The 19,909-nt window shown below is 40.2% G+C and overlaps 1 protein-coding gene across 1 annotated transcript in view; it reads right to left on the bottom strand.

Annotated features, from left to right (window-relative positions):
• tbc1d14 (TBC1 domain family, member 14) overlaps positions 1-19,909 on the bottom strand; it is a 51,248-nt gene that overhangs the window by 17,652 nt on the left and 13,687 nt on the right. Inside the window, 2 exon segments of the mRNA XM_041984837.1 lie at positions 3,682-3,806; positions 15,804-15,927. Coding sequence (XP_041840771.1) covers positions 3,682-3,806; positions 15,804-15,927 — 249 coding nt within the window.

The following is a 19,909-nucleotide window of genomic DNA, read 5'->3' as shown; positions in this document are numbered from 1 at the left end:
ATCCTCAGCTTTATTCTCTTCTCTGCTTCCGATGTGAACTTCCTGCAACACGCAGTGAGCCTTTATCTGTGCAAGCCTTGTTTTGCTCTAGCTTTGGAGTGTTACTCTTTAGCACCCCCACAGCTTGTAGTATGTACTACAGCAGTGTCGTGGGGATGTTGAGAGGATGTGGGGTAGTTTTTGCCACCGTTTTCCCACCTGAACCGGCTTCTGTGCCATGTGGACATAGCCTAAAACAATGTGGGCTTCTTGATATGTGAAGAACAGGTAGAAGAGCCGGTACGGGGTTACTTTACGTAAGTTTCACTTTGCGACAACACACAGGAAATCATGAACATTCACTTCTATGTGTAATTGTATGACTTCCAATCGGAGCCACAACAAATATAAAACTAATCCGTTAACAACTACATTGTGGATATTCTGGAAAGGTCTTCACAAAGGCGCGATGTTCCCCTGTGACAATGTTAATTACACACCGGAGCCTCATGGTGAGGAGCCGGACCAACCTCTGGCATCCTGTCAGAAAGAGAGACTGACTGGACGTGTAGTGAGGATGCAATTGTTAGCCATTATTCGTGACAGGTTCTTCCCTGAATATGCAGCGACAGGAACATGGATTACTATATTTGTTTTTGCTGACATATCCCTCTGAGCTTATTTCACGGGGACGAGTTAATGTTGTTTTATTGCTGCTGTACTAAGCTGACAGGCTGATAGGCAGCCTATGCTACTTTATCTACCTTATCCCTGTAACAGTTAAACAAGCCAGGTGCAACATATTAGCATATACACTGACTACAGAGATACTATTATTTGTTTAAATCTGAGGTTTTACCGCAGTTTCCTCCTGAAATCCGCCCTGTAATCCTGCCCTCTGTTGGGATCAGGCTAATCCTGTTTTCTTGGATCAAAGTTATCCGGATCCTACTCAGAAGTATTGAACAACACAAACTGAGGGTTTTATCCGGATAACAACCAGGATCTGATTACGTGATCCAATCCAACTTCGGAATCTGGCTTTCTCTTTTGAACAACCCATTTTCAAGATTTGATCCAATCCGATCCGATCCGATCAGATTACGTCTGAACAAGCAGCCCCGTGAGATAAAGATCTACAAAGTAAAGATTAAAAGTTTATTTTATGAGGTTTCACTTTGAGTCCAGGCTCCAGATATGAGGTGACACATTTGCCACATGGGGAAATGACTTTTTACTTACTGTAATAAGTTTTCTTTTTTAGATATGAAAATGAAACTCCGACTGACTAACCTCCTGATTGATGTGTTCTGTTTCCACTCCTGGTGTCGATAAATGTGGTTAGCAGCTAAAAGTGACTCCGACAACAGATTAATAACTTTTATTACTGCATGTACATCCTGTAAAACTTCAAAATGATGCCAACATATTCATAGTTTAAAGCAATCTTCAGGGAGAGTTCAGGTCTTCCACGGCTTTTTTTGGACATTCACTGCTTTTTCTTTCATTTTTAGCCAAGACCTTGTATCTGAACTTTTTCTAAGGAATGTGTTTTTGTTGTCGTCAAGCTACCCTGACCTAATAATCATTCAAGCATAAAAAGGCTGCTAACTCAAGAGGTGAGTCTGCTGTAACACACAACTTAGCAGAAATCCAGTTTTAATTGTATCTTAAGGTATTTTGTTGCTCATAAAAACACATAATTAGTTCCCATTTCTTTAGTCGCATCTATGCAAAATACCAAATTTGTATTGATATAGCAACAAATTGATTCCCAAACACTCTGCATATCTCAGCATGGCATGCAGTGTGTAGTTCAGAAACTCATGAAAGGAGAAGTGTGAGACCAAAAGCAGCTTTCTACAGCAGATGAACAGGATCTGAAAACGATGTCCTTAAGAAATGAGAACAAATCCAGCAAAGACCTGACGCAGGATGCAGAGATGCATCCGGAGCTTCAGTCAAAGGTGGCTGAAATTTCATCAGAAATGGTCTCCATGGAAACGATGGCTGTCAAGAAGTTAAAGGAAAACAGGGAGAAAAGGCTGAGGTATGCTACATGACAAGAACTGGACAGAAAATCAGTAGCAACAGGTCTGACGGAGGAAGAATCCTCCCCAGAACCCAGACCTCAACATTACTGAAGCAGAGTGGGGTCATCTGGACAGAAAACAGAACAAAAGCCAGTCATCATCCAAAAAAAGAGCTTTGGAAAGTCCTTCAACTGTTAACTTAAACATTTTTTATTTGAATAAATAGAATATACATTTTATTTCATTTATTATTTTAAACTGGGCTCCAAGGTAAAGAAGGTAAAGAACTCCTGACATATTTCACGCTAACGATGTTAGTATATTAGATGAAACACAGTTAATTTAGCTTAAAGAAAAATCTGCATCAGCACACATCTGATGGAGGTAAAATAAACTGATGTCCAGAGAAAGTTGCTGATCTTCATTCTGTCGAGTTGTGCTGCAAGAAAGCAGCTCTAAATAAAATGCACTTCAGAGAGGAGTCTGTTTGACTGCAACAATATAAAATGGTAGAGAGAAAGAGGAAAAAGTAATGAAACTAGGCTCAGGGAGGCCCATTAAACTTTCAGTAGTGCTTCTCTTTCACCAAGTGTAATACAAACAGGATGAAAGAGAATAAGCTGGAAAAATACTGGAAGATGTTTAATGATCTGGCAGAAAAGAAGAGCTGATGAAGAAGGAATGAGAGGAAGATGGTGCCCTGGTTCATGGAGTATGTGACTGGAACACTGGGGCGAGTGCTGGTCAACACCAGGTGGTCGTCTGGAGGACTGGCCCTCCTGGGCTTGTGCAGGCCTTCTGGCTTGGGGGGGGGGGGGGGGGCGGGGTGGCTTTCAGGCTCTTCGGGCCCTGGGCCCTGCACTCTGCCTGTCCTGGATTGCTGGTCCCCGTGGAGTTGGCGGCTGCTGATCTGGTCCGCCAGGGCCTGTGCCTAGTGGCAACAGGGGGCTGTGGCTGGGGCCTTCTTTTGCCGGTTCCGTCGTCTTGGTGACGGGGTGGCATGGGTTCGTACTCCGGTATTGCTGCTAATCGTCCAGGTCTCTGCCTTTGTTGAGGTGTGGCCGCATTTGCACAATCACACTCATCTTTGAGTCCTCGTATTCCCAAATTTCCCTGAGGACTCTCCAAAGGGATTAATAAAGTATTTCAATTCTATTCTATTCTATTCTGCATCTGACACAGTCCCTGTGGGTTTATACACTAAGAGCTGTTTGTTGTTTAGGTTTGTTGTGTGTTTTTTTTCTGGTACTCTGGTTTTTGCTGTAATACATGTTTGTTTTTTGTTTTGGTTTTGTGCTCATGATGATTGTCATCATTGTTTTTTCTGTAAAAGCCGTAGGAAATTCTCTGTGTTTCTGTACAGGTGTAGCAGTAGGTTGGTGTTTGTTTGGATTTAAGGGTTGTTGCCTTCTATCTGTTGTATCTCTCCTCTTTCTTTTCTCTTCATGCATCTCCTTTTTTTTTCCGTCTCCTCTGGTCAGGTAAATTTTGTAATTCTAAAAAATTAAGAGGAGCCGTAAAGCTCCCCTTGACAAAGCAAATTTGTTTGGCACAACACAGCAACCAGACCAAAACAAACAAAAAAAAAACTGAAGGAATGAGAGGAAAACAGAAGAATTGGACTGGTAGTAAGAACGAGCAAGATTTTGTGATTGTGTGTGTTACATACGCAGGTCTGTCCTCCAGTATCAGTGCGGTGGTGGAGAGAGGCTCAAAGTCCAGGTTTTTCCTCACGCCCTGCCTGGGAGATGTTGGGTTGCCAGGTCCAGCTCTGCCACTCTTCGTTTCATATTCCTGAAGAGAAAAACTAAATATTTAGACAATGAAACATACAAACTCAGAGCTGAACAAGAAACATTTCAGGCAAAGCTTCTTTTGAGGTCAACCTCAATTAGGCTATATTTAGTGTCACTATGCTGGTGGCAATGACATGCACATGACATGTGGCCTGACTTGAGGAACGGAGTGATGGAAACTGGAAGATTGGTGGATCTATACCAAATTATAATATACTGATAGTCAACAGGGCATGGATGTGGATCTGTAGCCTGGGAAAATAACCACAGGGGTGACAGCTGGCCTTGCTACTAATGTTGTGACCAAGGCAGATTAGTGGAAAAGAGAGTGTGCAGGTTTAAAATAAATAAATAAAGAAGGGGTGGGGGGGTGGGTCCAAAAGAAATGGAAATGGCCTGACAACCTTGTGACAATGCGCTTGTGTAGCATTTGTCAGATGGTATCTAATGAGTGTGGCGTTCTTTTGCTTCAAGAGTGTGGTGTAGGGCCATAGGGAGGCGAGGCCATGTGACAGTCAACCGTTACAGCTAAGGCCATAGAGCAGTTTAACACAAGGCCAACTATCAGCTGGCTTACAGGCTGTATGTGTGGAAAGATCAAGCACATGCAGTTCAGGGAAGTCTTACAGAGGATCATCCACTGTGTTACTCATGATTTTGCAAGAGCATTATGAATACACACACATACTAACGAGGGTCAAAAATAGCCTCAAGTGTGCACTGAGCTGGTTAATAATACAAGCTGCAGTCTGCAAACACTGTGTTGCCACGGGGACATTCCCATTGATCTGCAAACACCAAAACACAGGCAGGAAAACAAAAGATCTATTTTTACAACCAGAGTATGTGTTCATATGTTACCTATATAGTCCATGCTAACAATCCACCGCTGTGTTGTTGTCTGTTAAGCCGGATTTCCAGCGTGAGACACATTTAAATAATTTCATTTACTTTTTTCTTGCATAAAAAAGCAGGACATCAATATGCTTCCAGACTAAATGACGTAGACATGTTAACCATGACAATGATCAAACTACACTGGCACTCTTACAACTGCCAGCATGTTAAATAAGAAATACTTCAACAATATGGAAAATGCTCTCATGGTGAGCACGATGGTAAGATAACCAAGTTGAGGTAAGTTATCTTAGCCAAAAATGCTTAAACCTAGAAGCAAACCAACTGCATACTCGATCTAGAACCTAGCTGCCAATATGTGGTTCTGTATTTTAAGATTTACCATATCTACCACATTTATTTAGTTAAGCTAAACTAACCACCTCTTAGCAGTAACTGAATGTTGTATATTCAGTTTTGATGAGAGATGGTTCACTTAGCTTAAATAGCAGAAAGCTAACCAAGTTGAGCTACAACGGCTCAGCAAAGTTAGCTTAGTCAAAGGTGCTTAAGATTGAAAGCAAACAACCAACAATATACCATATCGAGACCCTGGATGCATATCCATAGTAGGATAAGATAATGCCTCATCCTAAGATGTACTACATCTAACATAACTATTTAGCTAAGGTAAGGTAACCATCTCTTAGCAGTAACTAAATGCTGCATATTTAGTTACTGTAAAGATATGGTTAGCTTAGCTTTAAGAACAGAAAGTAACCAAGTTCAGCAAAGTCAGCTTAGTTAAAAGTGGTCTGGAGGCAAACAACCAACTACATACCATATCTAGAAGGTGGATGCCTATTTAGTATAAGACAGACAATACCCTGCCCTAAGATTTATCATATCTACCATATCTGTTTAGCTAAGCTTACCATCTTTTAGCAGTACCTGAATGCTGTATATTTAGTTACTACTAAGAGAGCATAGCTTAGATTTAAGCACAGACAGAGGGATTAAACAGCATTAAACAGCACAATTTGCTATTACGTGGAGTTTGTCTCGTCTCAAGCTACAATGGTTCATCATGTGGGTTCAAAAAATGTGTTGGCCAACTTAGTAGCAAACCTATACCTAAGACCTGTTGAGGTGCTTAAGTCTGGAAGCAAGCCAACAACAACATACCTTAACAAACACACCAAAGAAAAAAAGATTATACTTCTGTAAGAGGTGCAGTGTAAACTGCTCTGGAAGCAGACAAAGCCAAGCTAAAGTGGTCTAAAAGCTGGCACTTTGGCCATACCTCCGACCAGTCTCCACACACTTATTTCACTGATAGCTCCTCTATGGAGGAAGAGGATACTTCCTGCAACAGAAACAAGGATAAACAACCTCTTCTGTTTGACAGCACCTACAAACTGCAGTACTGGATAAAAAAAAAAGACTTCACAAAGGCACCTGTGGAGGTTTTCAATGGAAAGAAACACAAAGCAGTAGACCCTTCTATTGACTTTTAAGTAAATTTACTGTCTTGCAAAAATAAAATCGAAAAAGGTCGAGAAAGAAACAGTACCCACATCTCGGAGTACTAACACACAGCAGGGATGTTGCTTCGGTGCGAGCAGGATAAAAGAAAGAAGAGCACTAGCATGATGTAATAGAAGCAAATGGAAAAAAGAAAGAGAAGCCCTCAAAGGGAGAGTGCTGAAAATGCTGCTTCAAGTTTGAGCGTCAGAGGAAAGAAGGTGATGTAGAAGACAGAAAGAAATGTGATCGGTTTGTTAATGCATCGTGTACTGAAATGTGGTATCAAAATACAATTGGCCACATAGATTACATACATCTGGGACTATCTGTAAAGGTCATAGCACAACTTTTTTTGTAAAGTAGGCAAAGTATTCACAAAACTAAGTCTGTGCTATTTACTGCAAGACTAAAGGGTTTTCTTGATTATCTCTTAGTAAATGTTAAATATATATATATTTCCCTTCATATAAATAGTTGAAAGGTTTGTCTTTAGCTGGTTATTTATGATTTATTCTAGCTAGAATCAGCTGTAGGTGGGTAAAACAGATCAGCCACAGCTCTGCACCCTGAGAACAGATGGATACTGCAGAGAGAGAGGTTAAGGTAAAGGAGGAGGGCAGCCTTGCATCAGGTCAGCAGCAGTGCAGGTATTACCATATGCTGAAATGATGAACCAGGAAGTATGTGTCAACAGTGGAGAAATACAGCTAGCACGTGGTGTTGAGAAATACCTCAGCCAGTCATGCTGTCAAAGCATGCCTTATATTCCTGAACAGCGACTCAAACAATCTCTAAACTTAGTCAAATAATCACCATTTGTTGAAAACTCCAGGATTCTTGCGTCTGCTTGTGCTGTCACAGAATCAGTGACAAACGCTTGTTGCTATGCCAGTTACATTTCCTGGATTAGAAACAAATCATCCTCATCCAGCTCCATGTGCTAAAGCTTAAGTTTGAGTGGGTTTGGGTGTCAAATCTTAATGGCTTCAAATCCAGTCTGAGACAAGCAGATGACGAAAGATCTGTTTGTACAAATTAGTCAAACTGTGACACACCTTCTGGCAGGATAGAGTTTCATTTTGATTAATGGGTAGTGGCAAACATGAAGCAGAAAGGTTGGTTTTCTCTGAGCGTTCATCACTGGCTGGTAGAAAACCTGGTTGCTTAGTAAGGTCCCTGTGTAGTAGCTTTTAGCTGGAATAGCATCTGTATCCCATGATAACCTGGTGCCACGGCAACATGCTTCATCACGCTGGCTCTCAGTGCAGCTCTCCAATTTCCTGGAAGTGATGTAGGCGCTCTCTGGATGACTGGTGTTCATGCTGGCTGCTAATGGCATTAGCAGCTAGAACGTACAGACACTATGAAACACTGAATGATTTACAGCTCATCGGTCAGCAGCATCACTGAAATTCTGAATGAGAAGGTGTTTTACAACGTCCTGCTCTGCTGCCACGGTTGTTGCCTCTGTATCAAATCCTCACGGAAACATGGAAAGCTTTGTGAATAATGTAAGCCGGGAGATGAAAGGCCGCAGCAGGGTGGCTTACCTGGCTTCATATTAAACGGCTCTAACTTGCAGGCTTTGACTAAAAGCCGCCTGAGGCAAAGCTCAAAATGCACAGAGCTAAGTGGGAATAAGTCAGTTGGCATCTGTTTGGTTTGTAACTGCTAGGTGTGTTTCTCAGCCAGCAAACGAAGGATACACACAGGTTTACTTATCAGGACTGTGCCTCAAATACAGCTTGTTTTATAGAAAATCGGACAATTTTATAATACTGTAAAAAGTGAAATTTAAATGGAAGCAGGAAGGTGCCAGCACGTGGCATCAACGTCAACAAGGTGGATGATGAAACTACTGACATAACTCATGAACCGATGGAAAACAAAACACGCTAAAAGCCAAGCCAACTTTATTTATAAAGCACTTTACGACAGCAGCCACTGAACAAACTGCTCAACATAAATAAGTAAAACACATCAAAGAATAGCTTAAATAAGCATTATATCAAGTATGATTCCAGTTTTCACACATTTCTTTGCTTTTAGAGTCACTGTAGTGAATGCACTGGACACACTTTTTCTTCTTGTCTGCACGTTGAGTGAGAAAATTAATGGAGGTCAGTAATTAGAGCTTGTGATACGTTCTTTATCATTATTTAATCTATCTTCATAACAAGTCCTAATCTAAATGCATTTTAAGTTTAATGCTAAACTACAGTACAAAACTCCCTTTTTCTTATTTAAAGATATTAGTTAAATTATAAAAGCAAATCCTCTGACTTGTAAGCTTTAGGGACTTTAGTCCATTGGGGAATTTTTCGGCCCTTTAGGCAATTTTCCCTCAATTTTTAGCACCATTTGAGTTGTGTTATCCCAAACAGAATGATTTTTTTCAAGAGAAAATGTTGTTCTTCTCCCATAAACTGATTTAAAAACATTACAGAATTTTTTTTCTGGTTTTTGCTTAAATTGCTTTAGTCCTGTTTAGAGAATCAATATAATTTGAATAACTACATATTTGATAGTTTTTATTAGAACTGAAGTTAATTAAAGATTTCATAACATTTTTTTGGGAGTTGTCCTCTAATTAACCAGTAAATGTTGTCACAAATTTTTAAGTAATTTAAGACTAAGCCAGGCCAGATTAAGACAGGCAGCCAAAACCTATATTCTGGAATATAACAACTTTTTGTGTGTTTTTACCATAAAAACAGTGACAATATGTGATCAACTGGACATTTAAAATGTTACAATAATTTGAATAATTACATTTTTTTAGATTTGACTGATTGAAGTTGTGCGAAATATTTGAGCAGAAAAAGTGGAAAAACGTATTAATATATAATATTTTTATAGCATTTTTTTGGGGAAAGTACATTTTTGTCCTCCAATGACCAGAAAGTGTAGTAAATTGATTTGATCCATAAAGGTTAAAGACACATGATGCTGCATGATGGGCGAAGAGGCAGTTTAAAAAAACTATTCTCCTTCTAAAAAACCTCGTGTGAGAAAAAGTCTTTCTTGGTCGTCTTCCTGCTTGTACATGTAAGAATCCACCAATCAGCAGGTGCATCAGTATGCATCAACATTTATGAGGTGCTTTCAAATTCACTGCATTTTATGAAGCAAGCTTTAATAATCGACTGTTAAATTTCTGATTCTGTAAGACGGAACTTAATGAAAGCAATGAATTCTCAGACTTACAGTTTGTGATCAGCTGAATGGGTTTTAAACAATTATTTGAATTGTGTGTAGTATTTTTCCCTCCTCACACAGCGGCTGACACACTAACAGTTGACTTACAGTTACCACAGGGGGCTGACGAAGAGCCTCATCAGTACTGTGATGATCTGGCAGACAGCTAAGGGAAAATATGCAGCTTCCAGACTTTTCCAGTTTTAATCAGTTGCTATACATCCCAGCATGCTTTACAGAGAAGAGTAAATAAACAATAGAGACGGTGATTCAGCAGGAAATCACCATGAGAGCTTAAAAGGAGACAAATCTGCATCACTGCTGCACGTGTTTGGTCTTGTACTAAGTTGAAGGCTACAGAACAGGATCCATGCTGTAAAGATGGATCATCAGGCTGGACATTATCCCATCAAAACATCCTGAAAAGCAGGCTTATTTCTATCTTTCTAGAAACAGAGGCATTTCAGCCATCATCACCCTGCCCCCCTTCACAAAACACAGAGCTGAAAGAGGCTATTATGTGAAACCCGAGCCATTCTCTTCCTCGGCTGCCTCCCTTTCAAGCTCGTGCTACCGGTGTCCTCTGATTCTTCCAGACAAGGAGAGCGACAGCGGGTCACATCGCTCAGCAGAACACTGCTGCTGCTCACTCACCATGAACGCTGCGGTTCCTTACAGACGGCCAGTCCTCCTGTGGGGGGGCGGGTTTGTTTCAAAACCCTAGCGTAGCATCACGGCTGCTCCAGAGGGTTCACTCCTGGTAACAGGACAACCAGAAGGTGACAGGCAGGCTGCTGATGGAGAGACACACCCCGCATTGCAAAGGATGCAGCAGCATGATACCCTGCTTTCCACCCCCTCTCTCTCTGAGCAGTGACGCTACACCGATCCACTCCGCTGCAGGTCTATCGCTGCTGCGCGTGTCAGCAAATCAGCACTGCCGTGTGGTGTTAGTCACCAAAGCTGCAATGAAAGGCTCTGCACTCTGCTCGTCCCTGCCAGTCCCTCTAATCAACCCCAGAGTAACAGATGAGGTTTCAGCCACTAAGCCTCCACTCCTCTAATCCAGTCAGGACACAGAGAGGCTTCAGTGTGAGCCACATTGTTCTTCTTCATCTTCTTTCCTCCCCCAACATCTCCAGATGTACAACTTTATACCATTATTTAGTATTTCATAGACTTTCAACTAGTGTGTGAACATCTTTTTCTGTTTAGAAATGAGATATTCTGACAAATCAATGAAGAGTTGTGTTGGATTTTTGGTTGTGCATTAATCTGCATTAATATTATTTTTCTGCAGAACATTTGGCTTATTCCTGCCTTTCAAATGCTGCAGAAAAACCTGCTGCAACTCCATCATGAAGTATATATAACAAGATGACTCTTGTTTTCATGGGTGTTTGTATTTAAAGTTATTTTCATTAACTGGTTCGTATTAATAACGTTATTATACATTGGACGAGTGTTGATTTAAATGGATTATAACTGGACTACAATTAATCATGCTGACACGGACTGTGTCTGTTCTTTGTGAATAAGTAAAGCTGAATGGAATTAAAGGTTGTGGTCCAGTCAGCAAATGGATTTTCCAATTACTACTATACAGCAGAGGTGTGCTTGAAATTAAGTATGAGGGCTGTGTGTTATAAGAGAGCAGTAGATTGTTACTGCGGATTTCACACAAACCTGATCAGAAATTTGGGACTGTAGATGTCAAACGATAGCAGTGAACCTAGGGCTGGGCGATTAATCGATAAATCAAATTTTCCATTTCAGGAGATTTATTTTTATAAAAAAAATTGGGATTTTTTTTTACATAGTTAGTTAGCAGCAGACTTCGCCCTCCCTCCACACCACAAAGGTGTTTGTCTGACAGATTTTCAGTGAAGTGACCCTTTACTCATGCCTGGATTTAGCTGTGTGTATAACTGCAGTGAGAAATGCTGCTTTCTATGAGATGCAAAGTGAACTTGACCCACAAACCCTCGTTAAAAGACAACCTTCATCAGCGGAATTATTTCTGCAGTGGATCCTGTACGATAAGGATCCAGATGGAAAGAGATAACAGATGCATTGTGTCGCATATTTCTATGCAAGTTGTTTATATGGTGGAAAAGCTATGACATTATATACTTTATATAGATGAATGCCAGCAAAAATAAACAAATAAATGTTTTTAATAAGTTTATTGATGTTTTGTAAAAGAAAAGAAAAAAAATCGATTAAAATCGGAAATCGGATTTGGTTATAAAAAAATCGGAGATTTTATTTTTAGGCCATATTGCCCTGCCCTAAGTGAACCTTGTAAAAGTTTAATTTTACGTTTTAAGTGGGTCTTACAAATTATTACTGTAACGATGTTTGGATCAACACTATTGGCTCGATCTCTGAATCAATGCTCTTGATAGCCAGTCTACAGAAGAAATTCGCTCTAAGATCAGTATTTTCATTATCAGGAGATTTGTACATCATACATCTTCCAGCTTTTCCAGTTTTATCTGAAGATGTGGACGGTGCGGATCTTAGCCTCATTCATTCTTGGTACTCCAAAACATGTTTGCAGCTAAGGTGGTACAGCAAATGGCTCGTATTGCAGCCTCCAGCAACAACTTCAGCTTGACAGCATTTGCAGTAAATAATTGTTTGGTCCACGTCTGAGCTTTTAAAAACAAAGTATCTCCAGAAAACTGATTTTTTTAGTGTTGTCATGTCCAACGTCATAGTTTTGTTAATAAAAATAAAACAGTTTTCAGTAAGAACTGGTGTACCACCTGGCACTAAGCCACAACCTGAAACCCAGTAAAAGACGATTTCTCCAGTCAGTAAAAGTCGGTCTGATGTTGACTCTTCTCATTTCTTTCTTTCTTTTCCCCTCTTCCTTCATAACACCCTGTTGCGTTTCTTTGCCGAATCAGTCACGTTGCATGTTAAGTGGCTCATGTGTTGATATTCAGCTGCTGGTGTGTGATGCCATGCCATAAAGCAACTGTTCAGTGAGGCTCCACGCTGGAAAAATCGTTGTGAAGTGCAGTTTCTTTGCTTCAGGACATTATTGGACATTGCTGCCCTCAGCTCCACGTTCGGTCATTCTGCTTGCCTAGCTTCAACTTCTCAAGCAATTTGCAAAGGGAGGTGGAGCAGGAAAAGGCTCGACTCTGATTGGCTGTTGTTGCGCACATTTCCGTCATGTTTGATCGAGCTGATCACCGTGATCAGCCAGAAATTATTGCGATCATTAAGCGCAATCATATGATCGCCCAGCACTACCAGAAGGTTTAGAACAAGTATTAGAACATTTGTTAGAGCGACTTCATACTAAATTTAATTATTCACCTTTAATTCACAGCAGAAAGTCAAATCTTGAGGTGTCACGTTATATCTAAGTGCAGAATACAAAAGTCATATTCGTCCCAATGATCAATATGATGATTTTCAGTGGAAAGAGCAAGCAGTGTCTGAACACTAACATTAGGAAACGAAGCATACGCACACATCCAGTTCTGTAACTCCATCTTCAAAAGGCTGAAGGATAAAAGCTGAAATCTTATCCCTGTTAACTGATTCCTTAGGTCAGGTATAGGGTTACAGACACAGATAAGATGGATATAAAGAATGTGTGTGTACATATGTGTTAGTTTGTCTACCAGTACAGGTGGGCAGTTCAGCATAAGCCATTAAAAACCAATGCATGGCATATTACAGGGCTGATAAGTGAACAAACCACAAACCACACATTAACAGACTTGAGATACACAAAGAGCACAGGAGATAACGCTCCTTCCCCGACGTTAAATGGAATCACAATAACAGGTTTCTCACAGCTCTAATTACACACTGCATTCTTGTTCTTTTGGTTTCCTTTTGTAGCTCACGGCTACCCTGCTGTCTAATTTGGCCTGGGACACTTTTCTGAATAGAAGAGGGAAATTATACAGCAAGTGTTCGGTCACCAGCTGCTGTCTAACAGAGGACACCGGGAGGCAGGTTACATCCACCCTGAGCTAATCGTCAAGCAAAGACAAATAGCAGAGCACTGGTGGGTGTTTACAGAAAAAGGCACAAATGTTAAATCCATCTTTATAGTCACAACTTTATTACACACACCTAACTGTTGGTGTGTAAAGGCCCATTTATGCTCGACAAGACGGATACGCAGGCGGGCAGACAGTTTTCGTCCATCTCCTGCATCGGTTACGCATGTAATTTGGTCTGTTTTCAGGGAGCTTAGCTAGCCATCGCTTGACACTGAAGATGGAGGAATACCATCAGAAATCGTGGGGCAGTGCTGAGGAGAATAGTTGACATGCGACCAGGGAACGAAAAAGAGGATCAGGAAGCAAACTAAAATGCAGAAGAATGAAGATGACAACTGTAGAAATTATTTTAGAATTATTTTAATTATATTTAAAGCAATTACAAATAAATTCTCATAATCAGGATTTTATTAAGTATTTATCAGTATGCGTGTACTTGGGTGGGTGTTTGAGGGGACTTTCTAATAAGCACCCTATTAAGAGTAGTTTTCTTCATAGTTTTCATTATATTTATTTTTTGTCTTATCTTGAATCTTAAAACCTACAGATCCACCACAGCCTCCCTATCAGCCACATAAAGCATTCTCATGTTACCAAACCCACGAGTCTCAGTACACTCACTCCTGACATGACCAGGGTCAACAGCCAGCATTGTCCACTTCACCATGTTTCTATGAAATACAGAGCTCAAACAGTAGGCGTCTGTTTGCTTTTCAACACGTGGTGTCCTAAATATATCCTTGTTACTCACAGGGAGTGTTTCTGCTCAGGACATTGTGTTTCAAACACTCCACAACACAACTGATTTTACTCATTTACAACATGTTCTTGACTATTTCAGACATCTATTTAAATTGTTATAATTAAAAAAAGAAACTTATCCCTTAGTCATGTTATCTGTCATGATAAGCTGCACAATCAAACATCAAGCAACAAGCTCAACATTTTCCCTTCAATCAGCAGCTGCACAATCAATGTCTAAGTCAACCACACACTGAAATAATGTCAAGCTGATACGTTTTATATATGGGGTAATATTAGTGTTTAAAGCTGCCAGTAATGTTTAAGTTGAAGCCTGCATCACCAACAACATTCTGACCTTCATTGCATCTGGGTTGAGTTTAGTGTAAATGTGTTACCTGAGGCTTTAAACAGCAACTTTAACCACAGCTGACAGGTGATCCCAGGGCCTGATGAACCTAATTTATACTACACACAAGGAGGGCTTATTTTCCATCCAGCCAATAATATTCCTGAGTGCACAATGATGGAGTAATAAACAATTTACTTGAAAGAATCAAAATAAAGTCAACAATGCAGCTTCCTTTTCATTTAAAAATGCTTCCTGGTGTATTTCTAAAAACGGTTCTACAGCTGCTGAGATGCAATAGACTCAAAAAAAATAAAAAAAGAAAACACATGATCTACAAAACGAGCCCACTGTTTCGTCATGGGAGTGATATCCTATCTATGACACGACACAAACACAGAACAATTATGTTTATATGATAAAATAACAAGGTCTTTTTATCAAGTTCTTCTTTTTAAAAAAATAAATATGTGATTTCAGAAGATTAGCTCAGTTTTCATGTCATGCTTATTAGTGATATTATTTAGTATAATGAAGATTTACATTTTTTATAATTATTTTTAGGTCCACTTTTCAAGTAACAGACTGGTGTCACAGATTCAACAAGGTGTTGGAAACATTCCTCAGAGGTTTTCTCCATATTGACATGACAGCATCACACAGTTGCTGCATCCATGATGAGAATCTCCCGTTCCACCACATCCCAAAGCTGCTCTACTGGACTGAGATCTGGTGGCTGTGGAGGCCGTTGGAGTCCATTGAACTCATCGTCATGTTCTAGAAAGCAGCTGGAGATGATCTGAGCTTTGGGACATGGTGCATTATCCTGATGGGATGGACATGGTCAGCAGCAAAGGGTCCAAATTGTGCAAAGATTGTTTAACACAAAGATTTGTGTCAATTAATGAAATGAAAACTGCTTTATTTTTCCCCAGAGGGAAACTGCAATGTTTGAACAGATGTACCAAATAAAGTGGCCACTGAGTGTACTTTAAACTTTATGTTCCTGTTTTCTGGTTAAATGACTCCTCTTAGCATCTTTAGCTTGATTTAAGCAGCTGATTGGTCACATATAAACTTAAGACTCGCAGGGCATCACGTCACAGCAGAGTATTTCTTTCTGAACTGCTGCCTTTATTTCTTTTACCAGCAGCTGAAACAGCTTTGATGTCACACACACACACACACACACACTGTAGGAGCCACAGGCACAATGTCACCTGCTGCTTCATACCAATGAAAACACTGAGGGAAGTGTAAACATGTAGCTTACGCACTATGTGTAACTGTAGGTAACCTTAGACTCTACCTTCTGTATTTTCTTAGGGTCCTTGATGGGGGCTTCCCGCAGTGGGACTTTCCCAAACAGCTTCCAGCCAGGATCTCTCTCCTCCACAGGTCGGCTATCCTTCACTCTCCTGGCAAAAAGACTCCTAAGGGGATGCAGGGATAGACAGGAATGAATAGTTGAGGTCATTAGAACAGAAAGTATGAGTGTACGCTCCACTTTGGTGCAGCTGTGTGCTTGGGTTCAGCTCCTAAATAGACATTTAAGAAAAAAAGTGTCAGGTCACACCAGAGAACGTGAACAACCTCTGTAACATCATGTGAGCTGGTTAAGGTCATATCACTGAAAACACTGGGAAACTTATAAAGAGACCAAAGAAAAAAGAAAGCATGGAATAATCAGCTGGTACAAAAGTGAAGAAAACCATGGCTTCTTTTCCCCATCTGACATACCGCTAGACTAGTCACACCAAAATCTGTAAAAGTTCCAATAAGCAAATAATGAACCAACAACAGACATTTCAACAATCCCAGCTGCAGTTAACCCTCCTGACTTCAAACCCTGAGCATGTGGAGGTCGTCTTCGGTCTGACTGCTGCCTGAGTCCAGCACCAAGGGTTTGTTTTCAGGGCGGTGATGACAGGAAACATGCAGCCAAACACTGAAGACAAGCTTTTCACCGATTTTATGTGCTGATTCTATCATCCAAGTTATGCTTTTATCCAGAACACAATCTGAAGCTGCCTCACTCCTCCAGTATGTAAATGTTACAGATTACTAACAGCAGCCGCTCCCTTCATTCTGCCTGCAGAGTCACCTCTGACTTATCAGCCAGGATTCCCATACTGGAAACAAGTCTTAAAGAGGGGAATTGTTGCTGAAGTTAACAGTCCTGTAACAGTCTTGTATTTCTTGTTATTAAGTTTCTTTAAAAGAAAAAACATTTAGCAGTGAAGCAAATCTGATGCAATCTTTTAAAAAGCTGCAGAAAATAAATGTGAATCGACCACGTTTCCATTAACTGGTTTGATGTAAATAAACCAGTCAGTGCAGTGGTTCCAGAGGGCAGCAGAACTGTTTTTATAATTTAATTTAGTAGAAGAACTTGTTGTTCTAACCAGAAACAAGCCTCAAGGAGGAAAAACTGTGGAGGACATCTGCAAGAGAAAAACTGAGGGATCTTTAGGAACAAACTTTATCTCAGGGACTGTTTGTGATAAATCATATCTGTAGGTCACAGGTTTGTGACTGGCATCTTCAGATAAAAAAAAATCAAATCAGAGTAGAAAAAGTTTGCTTTATGTAGTCTGAAAGCCACAAACATGTTGAGCAAACCATTTTTTAACTTAGGATGCAAATGTAAGTAGTTGATTTTTAACTACTAGATAAATGTAGGATCAATCGTATTAATGAGATTTCTGAATCACAGTTTAGTTGGAATCAGACTTCCTGTTTAATTATTTTATGTTGGCATCAAAAGAATGAAAGAAATAAAACTTAAAGTTTAATATGATTTTACACATTTATAGTGTTGTAAAATTAATTAGTGCATGATAACCGTGGTAGTCAGAATACTGTGATTATTTGACGGTCATACCAAGAATATCTATAATCGTCACATCTCTACATCAAACTATCAAACCTGAGGATAAAAGTTAAAAATCCAGCTGTTTATATGCTCATTACTGATCCACCGAGGTTTCCTTTTAGTCCTAAACAGCTCCTCATGGTGTCTTCTAAAACTAACCACACACATAAACAAACCAAATCTCAAAAATCACTTTGTCAGAACTTATTTTGGCCCGTTGCCATGACAACCTAAAAACAAACCTTTCCAAACGATTAAACAAGGAGCTAGAGACAAGCCACGCCTCATATTAGGGACAGACATTTCAGGTGATTTTTCAAGTCGACTGGTGAGGCCAATCAAAGTCAATAAGTCGTTTAGTTGTGATGTCATTATGACATCATCTGTAATGAAATTAAAATGACTCCTTATCTAAAAAGGGGAGTTGTAAGACGTGTGAGATGTTATTTGGATAATGTGCATGTTCCATACATGAGTGTTTATTTTGTTTAACAATCTGCAGGATCTAGTGTCCTTCACTGTTCAGCAGGCAGATGAGAAAGTGGGTCAGAACTGAACCTGGTCTGGCTGCGTTTATGAGCGGCTGCTTTACCAGGTGAGCTGAACTCAGCAAGAGCGTTAAAACCAGTTATTTTCCTCCTCTTTCCGCCCGCTCTATTTGCTCCTGAAGGGCAGCATTTCTGTGAGGGTTTAGTAACCATGCTGCTCTAGTCTGTTGCCTCCACTATCGGTGAAAACTCCAACAGAGAGAGCTGTTAAACTTTCCGCCTCCACACCATGGTCGGGAGGCTGAGGCGAGGTAATTCCTCCTGGGTGAAGCTGCGGCTAACTTTGGGGTTAACTCCCTTCACTTTATCCAGGCGTTGTGAAGCAGACTCGGGACTCTGCTGTAACTAGAAGAGCTTTGTGTTGAGGCCTCTTTCCATCATTATGGCCTTTGACTGTGAAACATCCTGCCAAAGAACCGCAGGGCTGCAGAGACTGTTGATGTTTTAAAAAGAGGCTGAAAACCTACCTTTTTAGCTTAGCTTTTAACTAACCTTTTTATGTTTAGTCTTATTTTATTATCTTCATTAACTCTCTATCTGTGTCTTTATTTTTGTTGGTGTTATCTATTTTTAGGTGTACTAAAGGCCTGCCCTTGTCTGGGTGGTCTCTATGGTGGAGCCCTCCGTGGTCATCATTAGCTGGCTTCCGTTGTAAAAGGAAACCCAAAATATCGTTTACTCACAGCGTGTCCCTCTACAGTATTTTACTGTTTCACTCCCTTCATAACTTTTCCTCAGTTCTCTTTATTTTCTACTCGGCTTACTGATAAGTGCACAAAGATAAGGAAAGCAGCCGAAAGCACTTCCTCATTCTGTGGTTAATTTAAGGCTTTACAATGAAGAAAGTAAAAAATAACACGGGTGGTACAAGCCAGCACACTTAATGATTTAGGGTTTAAAGATAATATGAGGGGGTTTTACGTTTTACTGACTTGAAAACATTCAAACATTTTTCGTATTATTTCTTAACTTTAAACAACTTCATTAGCAGAGAAACGCTAAGTCATAAAATTTCAGAAACTTGTTAAGTAAGGTTTTTTTGTACCGAAGCAAGAAGGAAGCTGTCTCTTACTAAGGTATAGCTAAAGTATTGGTAGTCAAATATAAATTAATTTATTAAGACCACCTGATACTGACCCCAAATATCTCCAGATCTATGGTAGTCTTGGGTGAGAAAAGTAAACTTTAACCAGGGGAGAGCTGAACTTGAGTAACCTTGTGAATCATTGTGATAACAATGCGACAGATCAAAGGGCAACACAGTGACACCTTTACAAAGCAAACCCTGACTTTCCATACAGCTCCACAGAACTGCATCTTCAGCTTTTACATATTTCCAACAAACATCAACAAAGCAGGAAAGCAATTTGCATCGAGGCCCGGGCTAAATGTGCTCCAGCGTGACAGCCGAGTGGCTGCAGCCACGCTCGGGTGCTCAAGTGGATCTGCTAGAAAGTCCAACAGCTGTGGTGGAGGTGCTGCTTGTATGTTCAGGCTGAGCTGAGGCTTTGTGGTTTCACAACACTTTATGTCCACAAGTATGTTGGTAAATTGCAAAGAAGTTCATGATCTCAATACAGCAATGACGCTAGCAGGCATGGGAATGCCAAACAAGTCAGTACAAGAAGGAGGACGTCATAAAACAGATTTTCCCATCATAAAAAAACAGTTAAAGTCTGGCTGTCTTATCAGCCAAGCAAATCACATCTATTCCAAAGAACAGTGTAATTAGCCAAGAACAATGAAAGCTGGTAGCTGTATCCTCAAACTTTCTCATACAAAACTCCAGTGATTAAAACAATCTGAATAGCAAAACAGAAGCAAACTTTTTAAATAAAAATAACAGAAAACGTGCCAACAGCTGTTATCCTACCTGTCAATGTACAGAAGGAGAGATGGGGCTGCCATCCTCACCTGTCAACTCAGGCTTAAAACTTCAAACTAAAAAACAAAGACGAGGAGCTTCTAAAGAAGAAAAGAAAAAGAAGAAGA

The sequence above is a fragment of the Melanotaenia boesemani genome, chromosome 5 (assembly GCF_017639745.1).
Source record: "Melanotaenia boesemani isolate fMelBoe1 chromosome 5, fMelBoe1.pri, whole genome shotgun sequence".
Taxonomy (NCBI): Eukaryota; Metazoa; Chordata; class Actinopteri; order Atheriniformes; family Melanotaeniidae; genus Melanotaenia; species Melanotaenia boesemani.
The sequence above is the reverse complement of the archived record's forward strand: the minus strand, read 5'-3'. Positions and strand labels throughout refer to the sequence as shown.